The sequence below is a fragment of the Ctenopharyngodon idella genome, chromosome 8 (assembly GCF_019924925.1).
Source record: "Ctenopharyngodon idella isolate HZGC_01 chromosome 8, HZGC01, whole genome shotgun sequence".
NCBI classification, from domain to species: domain Eukaryota; kingdom Metazoa; phylum Chordata; class Actinopteri; order Cypriniformes; family Xenocyprididae; genus Ctenopharyngodon; species Ctenopharyngodon idella.
The window spans coordinates 17,954,242-17,975,167 of NC_067227.1; the positions used below are offsets into that span (position 1 = coordinate 17,954,242).

Genomic DNA, 20,926 nt, shown 5'->3' on the forward strand with positions numbered 1-20,926 from the left:
AATGCAAAGGATATGGTAAGTGTTAAATGACTTCATTTAAGAGGATTGTTCACCTAAAAATGAAAATTCACATCATTTACTTCATTCCAAACCTGTATTAATACTTTCTTCAGCGGAACATAAATCCTGAAGAATTCTGAAGAACATTGGGAACCAAGCAACACTGGAGCCCATTGACATTCACTGTATGGACAAAAGAACACATTCTTTCAAAATATCTTCTTTTATGTTCAACAGGAGAAAGTCATACAGGTTTGGAAAATGATAACAGAATAAAAATATTGCAATCCATTTTTATAAATGATTTATATCCAATCCAAATAAATAAATAAATAAATATTTTTTTAAAATATATATATGTGTGTGTGTGTGTGTGTGTATGCTTAATTTTAATGAATCTAATGTCAAATAAAGTAGGATTTAAGGCCTGTTCACACCAATAGCAATCCACACCTATAATGAAAACAGCACAGAGAAACAATATCGTTGGAATCACTTTCAGAACGTAATTTTTTTTCCAGCTGATGAACGATAAAAACATTGACAACCAATCAGAATCCATCCTGCTTCAAAGAACTCGAGTATTTAAAGTGACAGATGACAAAACTGCAGCGCACACTTAGAATAAACAGAACAATATCATCTGCTGGTGTGGATGCTAATATAGTTATCACTATAGTTATCTTTATAGTTATAATCAGGGGTGCACATAAGTGGTGAGCAGGTGCACATACACGACCAAAATAAATAAATTCCGACCGCTCATTTGTGTACCGACATGGTTGACAACTGTTAATGCACAATCACTGATTTAGATCGACTAACTGTAATACTGTATAAGATTTCCATTTGAACTGAATGCATAATAAATCTGCCGGTTTCAATGAAAAACACAAAGCTGTGACTTGGCACTGCTAAAACCGGTGTGGTGAGAAATCGAGTCCCTCCCAGGAATCGGGTCTTCTTTAAGACCAGGAGTGATCCCATTGGTTCAACTGTTTTTTTAATGGGTAGTATTTTTAGATAATAATTCTTGCAAAATCACTTTATGATTGATATAATTTAAAATGCGTTATAATGACCATTAATGTCTTTTAAATGACATGGTTCATATACTAGTATATAACTAAAGCTATAGGTTGTGAAATTAAGCATTTCTCGTTCTTTCTGGTTTTTTTAGTTAGCTTATGTACTAGCATAGCATACATCTACCCGATTAGCCTGCTAGCTTAGATTATATTATATAGTATGTTTTTTGCTTCCAATATCTGTTTCCAGTTCATTTTATTATGCAATACATAGGCATTCATTTTATATTTCAAGCATGTTGTATGTGCACTTAATGTAATAAATATCAATAGTAAAATTGGTTATAATTAGTCAAGACATCACAATAACAGCTTTTGATCAGGCATTACCACCTGGGTCCTAAAGGAGACCCAATTCCCAGGGAGGAGGGACTCCGGCAGTGCATATACTTACTTCCTGGCAACCCACCAAAATAAAAGCTTGCTGATTTTAGGTTTGGAAATGTTGAAAATTCATATAAAAATAATAAAAGTAATAAAGAAAGAAATGAAAATTTAAATATTAGCATTGTATTTTTAAGTGTACTATAAAATAATTGTATTTTTATTTAATACTCGTTTTTTATTTTAAAATATAATAGTATTATTGCACTTTATTATTTTGTTTATTATTTTATTTAAAAACGAACTAAATAAAGTGCAATAATGCTATTATTCATTATTTTATTTTTTATAGTATATTTAATAGGTCACACCATGTGCAGTGTGAGCACCAACCCAAATCTCCAGGTGACTAAAAAACAGGTGCACCCCTGGTTATAATTTTTATAGAGTGAACGGGCCTTTATTTTCTTTTATAATTGTTTATTTCTATCTTTGATGTTGCCATCCATACATGTTCTTGACAGATTTCAAAAGATTCCCCCTCAATTCTTGAGATTCAAGAATTTACGATTCAGGTTTAGTTTTCTACCTTCACCCTCCTTAAAGACTGCTGATCATCATCATGACAACTGGGTGATGAGCTGCTTAGAGAACTTTGTCGGTGAAGTGTGGGCGGAGTCCCCAAAGGTTCAACTTCCTGATCAAGCCCTGCCCTGCAGATACAGACATGTGTTGAGAAATCTGCACCACTCAACTGTCTCTTGATCTCTTGATATTACAATATATAAAGAGACATTTATTCATAGAGATATATGATTTTGTAGTGTTCTTAGACATACAGTACTACAATACTAACAGTGCATCTCTCGTGCTCTCTTACCTGGCTGCACTGACAAGTGCCTTCATCTCTTCATTCAGGTGATGACGGACCATGTGCTTGTTGCTTGGAATACATAAAGCCGATGCCATGGTGTCAGAGCTGAAGGAGGGATCCAACACCATGACAGCACCATGAACCCCACTGTTCTGAAGACTGTCAGCAAACTCCTAAATGAAAATACAGACACTTTTTTCTTTTGAGCCTTTCCATATACAAACACCTACACTTTCTCTGTTAGCACTGTTGTTCTCTCTCTTTTGTACCTTCAGATCAATCTCTTTGATCCATTTGATGATGCGATGACAAGTCCACACTACAGGGTCTGTGTTCTGATTCTCACACTCTGATCGCCTGGACTGCAAAATCTGCAGCAAAACAGGATTTAGTTATTTGCTGTTTAGCTTCATTAACGTACTAAGAGACTTTTATACAACCAGAGGTTGTTTTTCAAACTGGGCTTTTCTGATGTGTGTCTGTGATGTTGTTGTTACTTTTTGGTAAGGTTTAGTACCTATATGGGAATTGCCAGGATTACAGCTTCTGGTTTATGTGTGTATTTTTACCTCTTTGTCAAAGCTGAGCATGTGTAGCAGTTGTATTCCCAGGAGAAGGCTGTTCTGGTGGGCTTTTTTAGAAACGTGCAGATGCTTCTCTAGGTCGGTGCGTGTGAGTGTACTCAGGAGACGTCCATCCACAAGGTGAGTGTGGAAGAACTGGGAATATTGAGGGAGACCCACATCAGTCAGCCAGGCTTGAGCCACCCAGTGATGATCCAGATCAGCTGCTTTAGAAAGGCTGAAACACGTGTCCACGATAAAGGAAAGGAAAAATAGTTTTAAAATCTAGAAATAAATTCTTTAAAATGCTTTGCAATCATGCTGGTTACATATGATTTTGAAAAATATACCACTTTCAACAAGAAACTCTAAAAATAATACAGTTGACAAATAATAATAATTTTTATTATTTTTGTGGTAACCAACATTATGCCACAAATTTTGTAGTCTGAACTTAACTTGCATTGAACTTTTATTATTTTGAAACTTTTTTTTAATTTATTTTTTATAGCATAAAAGTATGTGTACTTCATGATAGTTCCATAAATATCATGAATTATTAACATAATATTGTGATGTTATTAATAACATAAATAGCATCACATTTATGCAGTCACACCACTTGACCTTAACAATTTTATAATTTGAACTAACCTTGCCTTGTCATTAAAAAGGTTTATATATATATATATATATATATATATATATATGTGTGTGAAGTGTGACCTTGACACAGTAATAAGGATATGCAGGGGTCCTTTCTATTATTATTATTATTATTTATTTTTTACTTATGGTGTGTCTCACCCATGTCCTGATTCTGCATCCCTGTAGTCTTCAATTGCCAGTCGGAGTTTTCTGCGGTGCATTGAATTACTGATACCCAAAACAAATTCTAGGTCCTCGTCAGTAAGAACTAACAAGACCTAACAAAACACACACAGATTAATGTTTAATTTTTACATTCAGAACAAACACTGCTTGTTTAAATAGCCTAAAGTATTTAGAGCTGATATAATCAGCTGTGTGTTTAATTTTATAGACTCATGTAGACGTGTTTATGTATAATATTGACATGGTCACATCTACCTTCCCACTTTTAACGTTGTCTGCGCAGGCCCGTATGTACATCGGCATAGCCATGATCACCTCCAGCCACGCCTGCACGGTTCCTGCACGCCAACGAGACATGGGGGCCGTCCGCGCGAGCTCCACCTGCTGAAGCCGATCCAGCTGCTCCTCGCATTCTGATAGGCTCACACTGAGGCGGGCGGGGCTTGATAAACTGTCGGAGTCTAGATTGGTGGACGACGGGAGAGGGGCGGGTCTTAAGTGCCAGTTGGTTTACTATAATTTATGAGCAAATTCATCATGTTTTCTCAGGTAAACAAATATGTTCACGGTACCATAAATACAAAATATATTAATTCAGAGATAAGAAGTTACATAAATGTCCTGAAGCACACGTATTTTTTTCCATTTATATCACGTTTTTGAACACAAGCCACTACTACGTCTGTTAAAGGGTCTTGTGTGTGCGAACCAATATTTTTACCACTAGACGGCAGCACTAAACCGCCTCCAAAATTTCAATCAACCCGAGCGGCCATGGGTGATCCTGGCAAGTGTTTGCTCAGAATCAATCTAAAGTGCTTGGGTCCAGAGGTTAAAAATTCATGACTAACAAACCAGATGGCTACTGCGAAGTGCTTGTAAAGAATGTTTTTGGAAAAGACATAAACAGCTCGTCTAGACTGGTTTTACCTGAGATTAATGCTTTCAGTTAATCTGCACAAGCTATCCATATATTAAACTCTTTTCACCCCCTTTTCTAATAGTGCTTCATTATCAGGATTGTGGAGCTTGCACTTCCCCAGAAGCTAACAAGGCACTGCAGAGGAAAACAATGTATACAGAGTTCATCCTGCGCCAAACTGACTTTGAGAGCCCTTGTAAAGACTTCAAAGTGAGATAAAAAGGATGAATGGATTAAGCAACCACACACACACACACACACACACAGATAAATGCCCCATGTGGTTACAGATATTTAGTAACGAGTTAATTATGATTACACACACTCTACTACCTGAGATCCATCAGGCAGATGAGGTAGCCAAAGACAAGCTCAGGGAGGCAAAATGCCAAAACACAATTACAAAGAGCAAAGAACTCAGCCACACGCTGTTCAGTATTTCTGATTTTATTTCAAAATAGTCTGTAGTTATATAACTTATTACCATTTTCATTTCCATGCCATTTAGAGTTCCATGCTATTCAGCACCAGCCTGAGCCAAACACAGCAGGGAAAACAAGAGCCGTCTCTCCATCTCCAGCTGATGAAGAACACACTACATGCTCTAAAAAACTTGTTTATTTCTTCATTTCATGTCAGTGCAATATTGAAATGTACACAATGGTAAGAATCTGCCACTGAATGAGAGCTAGCATTGATTTCAGAAAAATAAAAAAAGAGACTATAGTTATAAAGTTTAATGGTAAAAGGCCCTGTAGAGTAAAGGTAATCCAGTCCCCATTTGCAAAGCAGCATGGGAAACTACTGTGGAGCTCTATGTCTTACCCTGCTTTATTAAAGGTACAGTAATAATTTCCATGACAACTACCCCAAGCTTTTATAACTAATGATCTGGGTTTTGTATTTCCACACTGTTCTCAGATAAATTTTTGCCTCCTGGTTAGTGTTGTTATGAAGGCAGTTGTCAGAGTTAGTGTGTGTTACGGTGGTTATAAATTCTCCTGTGGGAAAGGCAGGACGAGCCAATGCTCACTAAAGTCACATGACTATACATCAAATATCCAAATATCATAATATGCTACAGTTAGACGAATAGATACCTTTTAGATCACAGTGTGAAATGGCACACATCCTTTTTGGGGTTTTTTTATACATACTGAGGGTCCTGCTGACTTCCTACAGGAGAGCTCCATCAATATGTTTAACATACAAGTTTAAAAACAGCTGAGACAATGAATGTTAAATGATATAAAAAGGCATCTGGAAACATTTACAAGCACTGAGTGCACAATGATTATTATTTACACATTCAGCAGTCCTTCAAGTTTCCAGTGAGATGCTAAAGTGGGTATAAAATGAACACACACACACACACACTCTGGGGAGGTTTAGTTCTACTGCGGCACAGTTTGGAATCATTGAACAGTCAGCTTGTGCTCATAAAGATGGCAGCGATAGACACACACACAGACACACACACACACACACACACACACACAAAAATGAGTAGCAGGGCTCTCAGCAGCGTCACCAGTCAGCATCCTCTTCTATGTAGTAGTCGGGTGAGTTAGTACCATCAAACAGAGTGGGGTCCAGGGACTTTCTTTGCTTTCCTCGACCGAACACCCGTGACAAAGAGCCCAGACCCATCCTTTCTTTCTTCTTTCTGCGTCTCTGCTCTTCTAGGTCCTCTAGAGACTGGAGACAGGGACAAAGAAAGAAATAATGAGTAATAGAAGTAAAGGTGATACATCAAAAATAAGCAGAGAAGCTATTCTATATCATGGCCCAATGCACACGAAGGTTGTCACAATATCTTAATCTCACGGTACAATACCAGCTAAAGTATCATAATACCACTCAAAATGTGTCAAATTATTAATAAAAAAAAATACTTATTAATATAAGCATTAATTATATTAAAATATAAATATAATTTTAGATTACAATTAATCACAATATTGAATTAATAGCAATTATTAATACAATTAAATAAAATAAAATAATTATATCCCTATATTGTGTTATTGTTATTGAAGACAAAATTTGTACTTAAATTTTGACTGAACAAATAATATATATACCATGCATGCTGTGCAAAGCATTTTTAATAATAGTAATAATTATTCTAATTTTAGATTACAATTAAATGCAATATTGAATTAATATAAATTATTATTATAATAATCATATTAATAATAATAATAATAATAATAATATAGTCCTTTATTGTTATTTTTTACAACCATTTTGACAGAGCAAATAATATTAGCACCATGCATGCAACAATAATTATGGTAACACCATATTTAAACACCATATTTTGTGCACCTTCAGTTAAACACTTCACAAAATTAAACCAAGACATTTACTACAAAAAAAAGTTTGCATTTCATCTCTGCTTTAGCTTCTTTCCTAATCTAGTCATCCAATAAACCTATGATTTTTGTTTAATATAGTTAAAGACTATAGAATAACACAAGATGCGTCACTCGTATTGTTTTGAAAGGGAGAAAGTGCAACACGCAATATGGCGGAATAAGTCCCGCCTTTTAAATAAGAGCTAATCGCCAATTGGTAAAGTCATCACGTCACTGCAGCGGCCGTTAGAAGCTCCGGATACTACAGAAACAGTCAGACGCGCGCTTCCTATAGAGATGTACACTTAGGACTGCGCATGCGCATTAGCTTGATCCAGCCTGAAAAATACAGGTTTTTTGTCATGATTCGAGTGTTTAGAAACAAAATTTATCAGATAGTTGTTGTCAGATTTCATTGGTGATTTCAAATATAAAATTTAATCGAAAGCTTGGCAAACAGCTTTGGAGAATTTGATGTTTCCCCATTCAAAGAGATAGGAGCTGCACTTGCATGCCTGAGAGGAGTTTCAAAGATGGCCACCAAGTAAAAAGACTTGTCTTAAAGGGACTTTGATATAGTACACTATGAATATTGCTGACTGTCATGAATTGCTAGATATATTTTGCATTCGTATGTCGCTCTGAATAAAAGAGTTAAATGAATTGTTAATTGAATAAATGTAAATGTACATGTAAATGTATTTTGAGATTTGGGTATCCTGCCACACTACCATACACATTTGTGTATTTTTGTAATGCAAAGAATGTCACAGTGAGTTGAATGCTGTGTTTGTGTCTTACATTGCAGAGGGAGTGTGTTCTGTGTCGAGGTGAATCCGATGCCGTTGAGGATCTCTCTCCCTCCATCACCGAGGCGTCTGAGATGACAGACGGTTGTTTCGAGTGACACGGACTGATCCTGGCTGCGGCTGATGACATCATGCTGATGCCATCAGCATCACAAACGCATGGTGATGCTTTCAGTACTAAAAGACACAAACATATGACTGATTCAGTGAATTTGTTTTAGAACTAAGAGGCTGATTTTACCTCATTTAACACAAGTTACTTTCAGCTGGTTCAGATCTCTATACAGACAGGTCATTAGTGTAAGTGTAATGTGTACAGTATGTACCCTGTCTGTCCATTGAGTGGTAAAGGTTTTGTTGACTCTGTCGTATCGCCGCAGTCAGAGGAAGCTCTGCATGCATCGCCCACTCTTGGTTGCCGTTGACGACAGTTTCCGTGGGCATGGCCAGCGAATGTCGCTTAGGAACATCCTTAGTAAGAGTAGCCAAAGACTGTTTTGCCTGGAACACACAAACAGATTTAATTCAATCAGGTCTGCTTCCTTATCCAGAGAGTGTTGTAAACAAGTGTAAAATGTGTGAAAATAAATGCGTAGTACTGCCCAGAATAACTGCTCCAAACGCTTCACAGTAGTGGAAGTCTGGAGCGAAAGTCAAGTTATTAATAGGCCCGCACAGAATTTTGCAGAAAATTCTACATGTGTAAAAATTTGAACTCCTACCGAAATTCTACATCTCTGCTTTCCCCCTGTGTTAAATCCCATTGTTTTTACATTTTTTTTTGACCATTAAAGGGGGGGTATAATGCTATTTTATGCATTCTGACTTATTTGCACTGTTAAAGAGTTGGATTCTCATGCTAAACATGGGCAACGTTTCAAAACACGAGTTTCTGTGCCAAAAATACTCTTCCAAATCCTCACGAACTCCGGGTTTTTTTTTTTTCGGGTACGGGCCTGAGTGGCGTAAACGGGGGCGGAATTCCTTGTACGGGCACTTCTCCCGGAAGGGCGCGCGCACACGTTGACCAGAGAGAAAGCAAGAGCACGCCCATCAACGCGCGTTCGGCTTTACGGAAGTCGTCAGCAGCGCTGCACAGGTCACAGGACTTCACAAAATTAACAATGTCACCAAAGAAGTGTGTTTTTGGTTGTGAGGGAAAGATAACCTTGCTTCCCAAAGAACCCAGTGTTCAGTGGAGCTGATAGATTTGTGCTCAAGCATTACATTGATGCGCTCTCGATATTTGTCATTAAAATAACCATAGAAACTGATGTTGAGTTGCAATTGCGTTTTTATTGGTTAAAATGAATGGGGAATATCTTGTGTTTTTCCGTGGCTGTTCGAGCCCTCAGGATCGGCGCTTATGGTTTCATAAACAAGGCCCATGCTCTACGCTGGATTTACAGATCGTTTGAAACTGAAAGATGGAGCGGTCACAGCAGTAATGATCCCGGTCATGAGTCGGAACCACAGGTGGTGAGTAAAACTGCTTCAAATGTCTGTTTTGTTGGCAATAGGCGCCTAAGTGCATATAATGTAAACAATACGAAAGTAGTGAATTCATAAATTCATTATTCATCATTCACTATACGCTATATTCATTATAGTGATTCAAAAGTTATCCATGGATAACGCGATGGTGTATTGCCTGTGTTTAAATGTATTTGTTTAGCTAACCATTGATAGCTTGCAGACGATCTCTACACAAAAGCTGCGCTTGCTCGTGACAGCTCGTTACTCTAGCTCCGCTCACGACGACACACACTCGGCTGTTTTCGGAAAGACTCGGTACGGCGTATGTATCTTTTATAAATATGATAAAACTAAAGACTTTTCGGCGATATGAAGGATGCTATACTACTCTATAGGTACTAAAGATTAACATGAGATTGGCAGAAACTGTGTGTGATACCCCCCCTTTAAATATCCATGAATTTTCAAGTTGTTCGTGTCTACTGAACTTAGAGTTATCTTCATGTTTCATATATATATATATATATATATATATATATATATATACACACACATACATACACATTATATATATAGCATATAGCTTTTATAGTTGAAATATTTATATAAAATTTATATATGATATATGAAGATTGTTTATATTTATAATTAATAATAATAATAATAATAAATATATATATATATATATATATATATATATATATATATAAAATAATTTTCATGTTTCAGGCAACCAACATACAGTATAAGTGAATTCTCAGTTCTGTTTAATACATTTTACCATTTTTAAATAATTTCTGCAAATTTCTGCACAATTGTCCCCACAATCGTTGCACTAATTGTAAAAAAAAAAAAAAGGAAAAAAAGAAAGAAAGAAAGCAGATTTCATGTCATTTCACACCACAGTCATGACAGACAACAAGCCCAAATAACACCAACACCATCGCCACCATGTTCTCCATTATCATTGGGTTAAATTGCTTCCCAAGTTTCTAAACATTCTAATAAACTAGCATGCAGAGAGGAGCACACAAACACAGTCATACTCACAGTGAGGGAACAAAACTGAACATGCTTTTTCCATTCCATATACACAATGAGTTTGTTCTCAAAACAAAATACATGTGCAACCAATAACATTGTCTAAATTGTGCATATCATAGAGGGATTCAACACTGCAGACCAATCAAAGAGGGACTTGGGGTTGAGTGACAGGCCTGGCTGATCTTACCGACACTGTTTTAGGTGATGCTGGTCTTTCTGGAGATCGAACAAACACGCGACTCTCTAGTTTCTGAGCCATAAAGTTACTCATCTGTTAAAGAAACACACACATAAACAAAAGCACCCACACACTACTCAACACTGAAGTTGAGCCACTCAGTTGACAGATCGTTTGAAGACACTCTAAACCCGACAAACACGCATTTTAAATTTTTCTAAACCCACTCAGCAGACATAGGAAATAGGATATTCTAATGTTTGGTAGCCTGTTTTTTTAAATTATGTTTATCTTACCATAGTTAGTTCAGCCTCCAGCTCCTTGATCCGGTTCTCTTTCAGGTCCAGTGCAGAGCGGAGTGCACCTGCATGTTCTGTGGCCTCTTTGGTTTGTCGACGTAGGTCCCACTTCTCCCGCTCCAACATATCCTTTTCCCTTGCCAAGACTCTCACTGCATCCTCACTCTCCTACAACACAAACAAGTTTGTGTGTGAATACTGATGTGTAGAAGTGGAAATTTAAGCATGTTTAAAGTTGCTGTGTGAGTATTAATGCATAAGATATGCGTGTATGCCAGAAAAATACTTTTCGGTGTTGCTCGTAGTTGCGTATGAAGTCTCGTAGCTGCTCCTCACGGCTCTCCAGTGTTGTGTAGAGCTGCTGCATCTGATTCACGAGATCAGTCCTCTCCAACCTCAAACGCTTCCGGTCTGCCTTCATTGCTAAGAGAAAAAAAAAAGAGATAGAGAAACAGTTATATAATATAATAAAATATATAATATATAATAAAAAGTTGCTCAGATGGACCCCTTTCGAAAACCACTAGACACCCTTTTAGGGTGCTTCAAATATCCTGTTATGTATTCAAGGAATGCAGCTTGTTAATATATTTTTTGAGTCTAAAAACTTTCCCATTTGATGGGGTTCTTGGAAAAATGCCTGACAATCTCTAAAGTGCTTGCCAGAACTTATGGGTTATATGTTTTAAGTTTGGAAAAGATATAGTCAAACCAAAAGTTATTCAGACAATTTTTATATTTTTGATATATTTTTTACTAATGTGTGCAGGACACTATAGTTCATTTATGTAAGTGAGGATAGCAATTTGGATAAAAATTTGGAACCAAAAATTATTTAGACACTTTGACCTGACCATGTTTTGCTTAAGTGTTATCTGACATAATTAAGATCATTTTTTTCTGACACAATTTAACTCTGAGATCTTGTCATATTTTATTACCATTTTTTAAACTATAGTGAATAAACTGTATTAATGAATGAAATGTTCAAGGTGTCTGAATAAATTTTGGTTTGACTATACCTTTCTATTCATAAAAACATTCTGAACAAGTATCACTGTTTCAAAAATTAAGCAACAAAACGGTTTTCAACATTGATAATAGGGCTGGGACAATACTATCGATGCATTGCGATTCGTAGATCGTTTCTGATATTTTCCAAATGCATCGCAAATCGATTCTGAACTTAGTCAAGTTTTTAACAGCAGATGGCACTCTAGGCTATTTTTTAAGCGCATACTCAAATGCTCACGAAGACGACCGCTCGTGTGTTTGGCTGAGTCTGACAATGTATTTGCACCTCAGAATGCTTTTATGACGCAAGATTAATGTAAACAGCCCACTGCGAACACCCTTGTAATTCGCTTCAACCTTTTCGAACTTTATGAATGATTTATTTTATAGAAGGTTCAAGTGGTGTGTGTAAGGAATTGGAAGGAAGCAGAGTACGGCAGTTTCTAAAGCATGCAGTGCCATCTGCTGTTAAAAACTAAGCTCAGAATCGGAAAATATCAGAATCGATCCGGAATCATTTCTCAATTCGCGATGCATCAATATATTGTCCCAGCCCTAATTGATAAGAAGAAGAAGAAGAAGAAGAAGAAGAAGAAATGTTTCTTGAGCACCAAATCAGAATATTAGAATGATTTCTGAAGGATCATGTGATGTGTGACGTTCATTCACTCCACCCACCTACATTTCCTGCCGGTACTGAGACTCAAACCCATGACCTTTGGGTTATAGAGAGCCCGACTCTCTAACCATTAGGCCACAACTGCCCCAGTTAAAAATTTTACCAACCCCAAACCTTTGAGCAGTAGTCTGTTTCTTCAAGTCGTATGATTATAGGTATAATTCATGTCCATGGCACAAACACCAAAGTTTAATACATAGAGTTATGGGTTTAAAATAAATCCTAACCCTGAGTATGAGCAATAGCAATCCTTACTGGAGGTCTAGAGAGCACCAATAATTAAAGAAAACAAACCAAAAAGAAAGAGAAAACTATATAAGCAATAATTATTCTCTATTGAAATGAAAATACTCATATTAACTTTGCAATGTGTTACAGTATAAAATCATTTTTAAAACGGTTCTGTGCTCCACTCCTAGTTTTGCACTCACAAATCAGAAGTGCTTCACAACCTTGACAATTATCAACCTTCTGCTCTGGTTTAAACAGTATGAATTAAAATCATATTCATGAAGACCTTACAGAGAGGCCAAGAGAAAACATGAAGGATATCTGTGATATAGGACAAAGATTTACTATTAATCTTCCCTTTATAATGGGGAAACTCAATGTTGATAAAATATTGCTGCAATGGATTCACCTGTCAGTGCAGTTATATGTAGAAATATTACACCTTAAAGATAATCTAAAATAATTTTTCATATGCTATTTGGATTGTGGTCTCGATCAATTTAAATACATAATACGGTTTCATTTGCATGTAACTGTTCCCATTTATACATGACTATTATTCTCTTGATGTCCAAGATGTCCATTTTCACACTCCAATCCGTCTCTCTCTCTCACTCCCTATTTTTCCTCTTCCAGGGTGTCTCTCTCTCCAGCTGGCTGTGGTTAATATTGTGTGATAACAGAGGCAGTAATTGACTGTTTTAGGTTGTTTGTAGTCTCTGCTCTGACTTGCAAATTGCAGCTCGTCTTTTCCAAGGACATTGAGTCCATTCACCCACCACTTAAAGACTCATTATACAGGAGCCAAATGGCACACAAAAAAAGCCTTTTACACACACACACACACACACACACACACACACACCTGGTAGGAGGTGGAGAGAGAGATTATGAATAGCAGTGAACATTCAGATCACTAAGGAGAGCTCTTCAATTTTCTCCCAAACAGTGTGTTTCATTAAATATTGGATGTTCATTTTCCATTAGCTCACACATAAAGCACATTATTAGTTATATGAGTTTTCTTTATCCCTCCATCTCTTGCTACAGCAGAAATGTACAATGGTCATTTCACAATGATGATTTTCATTACTGATTTCAGTAAGCCTACGCAGAATACTGCAGACATTTTTTGCCACACATATACTGTATATACACACACACGCAAACTCAGCACTGGGGTACAGTTACTGCTCAGATGAGCAAAGAAGACAGCACCCACAATGCAAAGCTGTTTAGGTGCAATTATCATTCAGGATTGCCGTTTAACTCTACCTGATCTATAGCATGTGAAACACAAGAACATCTATTCCTGCATTTCTGTCACAATGGGCTTTGAGGGTCATTGGAAAAAGTAGATTTAAAGACAAAGTCAGACCAAGGAGAGTAGAATCCCTCGATACCTAAACACTGAGAATATTATGCCAGTTTTGTGGTCAGTGCTGTTCTGATTACTTCCGCATTTCAAAGCTACAGAGCTGAAAAATGAGCAGCAGGACAAAAAAAAAAAAAAAAAAGATGAGAGATGAGGTGTAGGCCTTTGTTAAATTAGGACGCAACGTGACGTGACATGACATAACATAGGCCTGGTTTCACAGACAGGGCTTAGATTAAGCCAGGAGTAGGCCTTAGTTAAATTAGGACAAGTCGTTTTTTTAAACGTACCTTAGAAAAAAACATTACTTATGTGCATCTTTAGACAAAACAATGGCTGACATATTTTAGAATATGTCAGTGCAAGTTGCTTTCAGTTAAGACAGGTCAAATACACATTTTAGTCTGGGATTAGACTTAAGCCTTGTCCTTGAAAATGTAATATAATAATACAATATAATAATGAATTCAATAGAGTACTCTTATTCTCCATAATATTTATGAACAGCAAGTTGGCAGTTAGCACTAAGCAAGGGGTTTGCGCTTTTAGATCTATTGTATATTTCAAAATGACAGGTCTAGAGTAGGCTGAGATTTGGGGGTGAAAATTCAGGCTCATGGTATTCATTTCCTACCTTGTAATGCCTCCTTTGCTCTGTCCAGCTCCTGCTCTTTCTGTGTTAGCTGCACTCGGAGCTGTGAGACGGACAGCAGCTCCACAGAGCAGCCTCCTCCTGTCTCCTCCAGCTCACGATTCAACATCTCCCTGACCTGCTTCAGCACTGACACCTCCTCCTGCAGACGCACCACCTCCTCATGCAACAGCACTACAGAGAACGAGAATAATTGAACATTATAATGCATCAATGTTATGGTTTCCTGATTTATGTTGCTACTAAACAATTGAAGGTTTTTATTAAAATTCATATATTTACTATCATTTTGATAAGAAGTGGCATTCATTTTTAAAATAAATTAATACTTTTATTTAGCAAGGATGCATTAAATTGATCAAATGTGACAGTAAAGTCATTTATAGTGTTACAAAACTTTTCTGTATCAAATAAATGCTGTTTTTTAACCTATAATATTTATTTATTTATTTATTCATTCATTTTGCACTGCCTGCAAGCCCTAACCATAACTATAAATCACAATATGCCTGAAGAGGTTTATTGGAATGCCAATTATAATCCAGGACCAGAATTATTATTTTTTTCATCTTATAAATTTTGAAATGAAAGAAAATCCTTCAAAGTATTCCATCAATTTAACTTCACACTCAATATGCAAATATGCCTCCTACATGCATTCTGAAACAAGCAGATCAACTTTTGGGACACAAGCATGAGAGCATTCCTGTAATTTCTGCAGAGACAAGCTACAGAAACTGAGTGTAGGTAAAGGGTGAGCTGGAATGTCAAGTAAAATGTTTAGAAGGCTTTAGTGATAATGAAGACACAGAAATCATGCATCTACAAAACAAAATCATGCATTCATTAGCTACAGAATCACAAAATGTGCGCTTACTACAGTCTTTGAGCTTTAAATTCTTAAATAGCACTTCTGGATTTACACAAAGAGATAAGTGTTCATACAAACACAGTAGTATGTGAATAAAACCATAAAGACTATAAAACCTGTGAGGTGTGTAGCAATGTAAGGTCTGATTTTGTGTGTGTGGCATTCATAATGAGCTTTGACCCATGTCTGTCTGGCCGCGCTTATGTGTTTGAGTTATTGCCATATTCTGAAGAGTTCAGCTCAGTCACGTGAGAGCATTATTTGATGTCTGATTCATTCTCTATCCTCTGTGAGGAGATCATGTGAGTTTAAAAAGTACAACAATCTAATAAATATTCACATCACAGTTGGCTGGTATGGAACAGGTGAGGAATCCTGAACATCTGGTGTTCCTCCTTGCCAGAACAGGCTGTAGTCTTGACACAGGCATCTAATGCAGCTCTAGAATCTGCTTTAGTTTACTTTCAGACAGCAGATACAAGACAGCACTGCAGATCCGGCAGGCTGTATTACACGGATTAGAGCTGTAAGACCTTGGCATCAACTAATCCAAAAATGAGGATCTAGAATGCAGATGCGACTCTAGATTAGCTGGGTTCAGTGAAGGGTTACAGTTGGCTTTAGCCTGTAGTTTCTTGTCCAGACAGGAATTTTTGTATTGTTAAGTAATACATAAGGAGTGAGTTTTTACCTGGACTCTTTGTGCTTGCTATTTTTGGGCCTTTAGAAACAGGATATCAGATCTAATTTAAACAAGCTAAACAGAACACCCTACGGAAGAAGCCCTCAAAGAAGCAAATACTCCAAAAAACGTTCATTGCATGAAATAACAAAATATCAAACCAATTTGTATCTGGAAATGATGCTAAACCTTTATTCAGAAGTAGTTTAAAGGGGTCATGAACTGCGTTGTTTTATAATGTTTCCTGGGGTGCACTTATAATGTTAGTATGCTTTTAACATCAAATATTGTCATAATTTAGAAATAAAAGGCATTTTTCCTACCCTGATTTTAGCCCTCTGATTTGAACGCTGTTTTAAGGGGTGTGTCTGCTGTGAGACTTCAGTGTAAACGCCCACTGCTGTGATTGGCTAATATCTTTGCATATGAAATAGCTAAGTATTACCCTCTCGAAACTTTAAGCACGTTTTTACTATTACAGCTCTCAAGGTTAACTAATCATGAAAAGTGTTGATTATAGCATTACATTTAGATATATGGCATTATATTTAGATCGTGGCATGAAAGGTTGCAGTGATGAACACTGAAGCCGATCACAGACATGTTGTTCTGCACATGAAAGCAGTGATCTCGTCATTGCTTCTCAATTTCTGCACATTAACTAATGCTTTCATCATAACTAACAGTGCAAATGCGATGCAACTAAAAGATTCGTTGAATAAAACGGGAGTTTTGGCACGAGTCCAGAACTCAGTCACTGATAAACTCACGCTGTTGTTTGATTGACAGCTCCAGTGATTGTAAAGGGAGCATTCTTTGATTGATTTCTATATATAATTTAATCACTGTTTAAATAACAGATTATTTTCATCCTACTAAGAGAAACAACGTGAAGTTGACCGTTTAGTCACTGGTTTGATTTACTGACACATAGACAAAAAACATCTGACTGTACATGAATCATTACATATCAGATCAGGCATTAAAATTAACACAGTTACTTACATGTTGTTGCATTGCTGTCAAGTCCATATTATAAAATTCTGTTTGCAAAGCCTGCGCCGAAATGCAATTGATTTACCAAAGAATCAACAGTGAAATGTACCGAATACAAATAAATAAAGCTCAACTGAGACATTCATATGTCACATTCATCGTTCGCTGGGCCTGGTGTCAATAAAAGCTTTTATTGGACTAACAAGGAAGTTTTCAGTTCTGAAACTTATAGGATATTCTTATAGTACAATGGAGGTCATTATATATATATATATTACATATCAAAAGCTCAAAGAAAATTTGATTTCTCAATTCATGACCCCTTCAATTTTACTGAGCCATTTTTTCTGTCAGTTCCACTTAAGTTCCTTTTTCGAAATAAATACCACTTGGTTTCATGTTTTTATAATCAAGGCAATGACATTAATACATTTTAAGTGCGACAAAAAAAGAAAATAGAGAGAAACAGAGAGAGGCATGTGTGGGCTTTTTGTGCAATTTAAAGAGTCTTGAGTGTCTTGGCCTTTGAGGACACTACAGAAAAGGGCAGAGATTTGATAGCCACGCTCTGAAGAGTTTGATTAATTCTATTAGTGCAGTCAACCACAAAATGAGTCTGTGAGCCTTAGGGAGATGACTAGAAGAGGACTGATCATTGGGTTTTTAATTCAAATAAAACAAAGTAGTGAAGGCAAAAAAAAAGACGTTTACTCTAATCTCACAGCTCCCATAAACAGCATTTCAAAATATAACAGTGACTGTCCGCATATGTGTTACAGAGTCACATTTTATCAGATGAATATTTGCATCATACACATAAAGTTTGGACTTGATAATAAAGAGACTGCTGGCTTGTGATGTGTGTGTGTTTCTGTCCTGTAAAGCTCGTGCTTCAGTTTATGTACAGTGGGATGAAGTGATGCCAGGCCTGTCCAGTGTGATAAACTCCCACAGTTCCACCATGCTCTGTGTTATCCATCTTCTGATGGTGGGGTATTTTGATGCAAACCGCTCCACGATATTGCATCACTGCATGTTATGTCAGCTTTTAAAAATGAATTTTACGTCAAACAGAAAAAATAAATAAAAAATTAGTCCTGTAGAGTGACTCACAAAAATCATTTCAGGTAGTAAATAAGACATTTTCAAGCTTTCCTCCTACTATTAATTAAGTAATGTTTATGTGGGAGTACTTCAGTGTTCATTTACTTAGTCTTACAGCATGTAGCCTCCACATAATAAAAAGAGAGATATTTAGCATTACCGTAATAGCATAAAATAAAGCCAACTATATATATTTATATTACTGTATAATATAGTTATATAACATATTATATTTTAAATAACCCTATTTTTGTTAAAATGTTCTATTATTATCGTGCACACCATTAAATCTTAAGAAAATGATCATCAGCAACAATATAAATTTTTTTTGTACCCTTTACAAATATTTCCTTTAACTTAAACTCCTGATATTGTTAACTATCCAAGTGCGTGTGTGTGTGTGTGCGTGCAGCCACATGTGCGCGCCTGTGTGCGCCTATTTAAATATAAACACGCCTGATGATGTAACGGTCCATTCTGATGCTTCATTGCATTTACAAAAACAAACTTTGAAAACCACTTGAAATCACATCAGCCAATACATCATCTGAACACACACATAAAACCTTTCACTCTACCAGTGAAACCAGTCATGCAGCTACAAAGAAACTTTTTCTGCTCTCCATTCTCTCCAGCCTGAGGGAAGTGCTCACGATCACTCATTTACTCACCCGCATTCACCTCTCGTTCCTCGCTGGCATCTCCACCAAATCAAATGATTGGGACTAAAAGAACCTCAACTATCATGTCCTGAATGGAATTCAAATTCAAAAGCTCAAACTCCCTCTTCACCTGCCAGGAGCGACTCCCACTAGTTTACAGATATTAACTGTCCTCAGCATTCCCTTCTCTTTCTCTGCTTAAAAAGGAGGAGCTACAACTGACACCATTGTTCAACACACACACACACACAAAAACACACACACACACACTGTGCTAAAGGAAGAGAAGGATCTAAGGTCAAGGTGCAGAATTTCAAGCAGGTAATGACTCTCTTTTCAAACACATCCACACACACACACACACACACACACACACACACACACACACACACACCACTCTCACTTGCCAGATTCCGGTAAGAGGAAACCACACACACACACATTGAAGTTAACAATCAACAACTAACACACTGTTCTGAGAATAAGCTACAGGAAACCCCTGTTATTGGCACCTATCTCCAATCACTTGTTTTTGTCAATCAGTTTTGATCCAAGTATCTCAGCATGTAACACACTAATTTGGAAGATGGCACTTGCTCAGTAAAGATCAATTCCTGTCTAAGAGAAAGAACTGCAATTGTTTCACTTTGTGAGAAATTTACAACAAAATCTGATGCTGAAATACACAAAATATTTTTGTCAAATATTTATCTTCTGCTTTTAAATTCAAAATATTATTAAATTATTATTTCATCTCTCGGTTAAAAAGTTAACAGAAACATTTCATCATGGCTGTGACGAGATTCAAAACTAGTCATGACATCTACATTTTAAAGATTCAATTTTTAAAATTATAATGAACTATGTCATCAAAATATCTAGTTGAACATATATATTTTGGTAAAAACGATTTCATACATCAGATAACTATCAAAAATACAGTAAAAACAGTAATAATGTGAAATATTACAATTTAAAATAATAGTTTTCCTAAAATATATTAAAAATAATAATTTTTAATATATTTTAAAACATAATTTATTCATTTGATGGCAAAGCAGAATTTTCAGCATCTGAATTTTCAGGTCACACAATCCTTCAGAAATCATTCTAATATGTTGATTTGGTGTTCAAGAAACATTTCTTATGATTATTATTAATGTTGAAAAGTGTTGTGCTGCTTAATTTTTTTTTTATACCACGGTAAAACATTTTCTGGATTCTTTGATGAATAAAAAGTTGAAAAGAACAGCATTTATTTGAAACCTAAATCTTATTTAACACTATATGCCTTTATTGTCACTTTTGATAAATGTAATGCATCCTTATAATGCATCCTTGTTGAAAAAAAAAAAAAAAAAAAAAACTTACTTTTGAGCGGTATTGTACAAAGGTCTCTTACCGAAAATACCCCAAATGGCAGGCAGATTTGTAGTAGTCTGTCAGTTATGAAGGTTTTTTTTTTACATTTCTTCACTTGGCAGATGTTTTTCTTAAAGTTACTTTTTTATCAGTTAGTATCTCTCTTGGGAATCAAACCTATGACCTTGGTGTTGGCAGCATAATGTTGAGCAGTCTAGCAAGCTGTCAAGCTCACTAGGTCACATGTGCACACAGACTCACTCATATTCACTCAGGTACTTACAAACCAAAACTGATGCACACACAAAATCTGTGTGCCTGAATATAGCTGTGTTGCTTTTCAACACTGAGCTAAATTTTACAGATCCCTCAGGATGATTGTCAACACACACATTACACCTGTCAACAGAGTTTACACACATATGCTTAACACACAGACAAACATACACAAAGGAATGTAAAGTGTGACTAACTGCTGTGCCAACCACACCATAGCCAAAAGACAAACAACTGCAGACTGGCATCAC

At 36.3% G+C, this 20,926-nt stretch overlaps 1 protein-coding gene across 3 annotated transcripts in view; it reads right to left on the reverse strand.

Annotated features, from left to right (window-relative positions):
* The window catches only part of kazna (kazrin, periplakin interacting protein a), a 41,549-nt gene that overhangs the window by 3,547 nt on the left and 17,076 nt on the right, over window positions 1–20,926 (reverse strand). The window contains exons 1-14 of one of the 3 annotated variants that reach the window (XM_051903759.1): window positions 19,047–19,237; window positions 14,705–14,896; window positions 11,058–11,194; window positions 10,769–10,939; window positions 10,482–10,565; window positions 8,101–8,275; window positions 7,767–7,951; window positions 6,180–6,303; window positions 3,939–4,144; window positions 3,657–3,775; window positions 2,856–3,087; window positions 2,556–2,657; window positions 2,293–2,459; window positions 2,002–2,125 (exon numbers count right to left, since the gene is read on the reverse strand). In XM_051903759.1, the coding sequence (XP_051759719.1) occupies window positions 2,002–2,125; window positions 2,293–2,459; window positions 2,556–2,657; window positions 2,856–3,087; window positions 3,657–3,775; window positions 3,939–4,144; window positions 6,180–6,303; window positions 7,767–7,951; window positions 8,101–8,275; window positions 10,482–10,565; window positions 10,769–10,939; window positions 11,058–11,194; window positions 14,705–14,831 (1,953 nt within the window). In that variant the 5' untranslated portion in view covers window positions 14,832–14,896; window positions 19,047–19,237. Of the gene's footprint in view, window positions 1–2,001; window positions 2,126–2,292; window positions 2,460–2,555; window positions 2,658–2,855; window positions 3,088–3,656; window positions 3,776–3,938; window positions 4,145–6,179; window positions 6,304–7,766; window positions 7,952–8,100; window positions 8,276–10,481; window positions 10,566–10,768; window positions 10,940–11,057; window positions 11,195–14,704; window positions 14,897–19,046; window positions 19,238–20,926 lie in introns of those variants that run through there. The other 2 variants (XM_051903757.1, XM_051903758.1) reach the window with 2 other exon arrangements.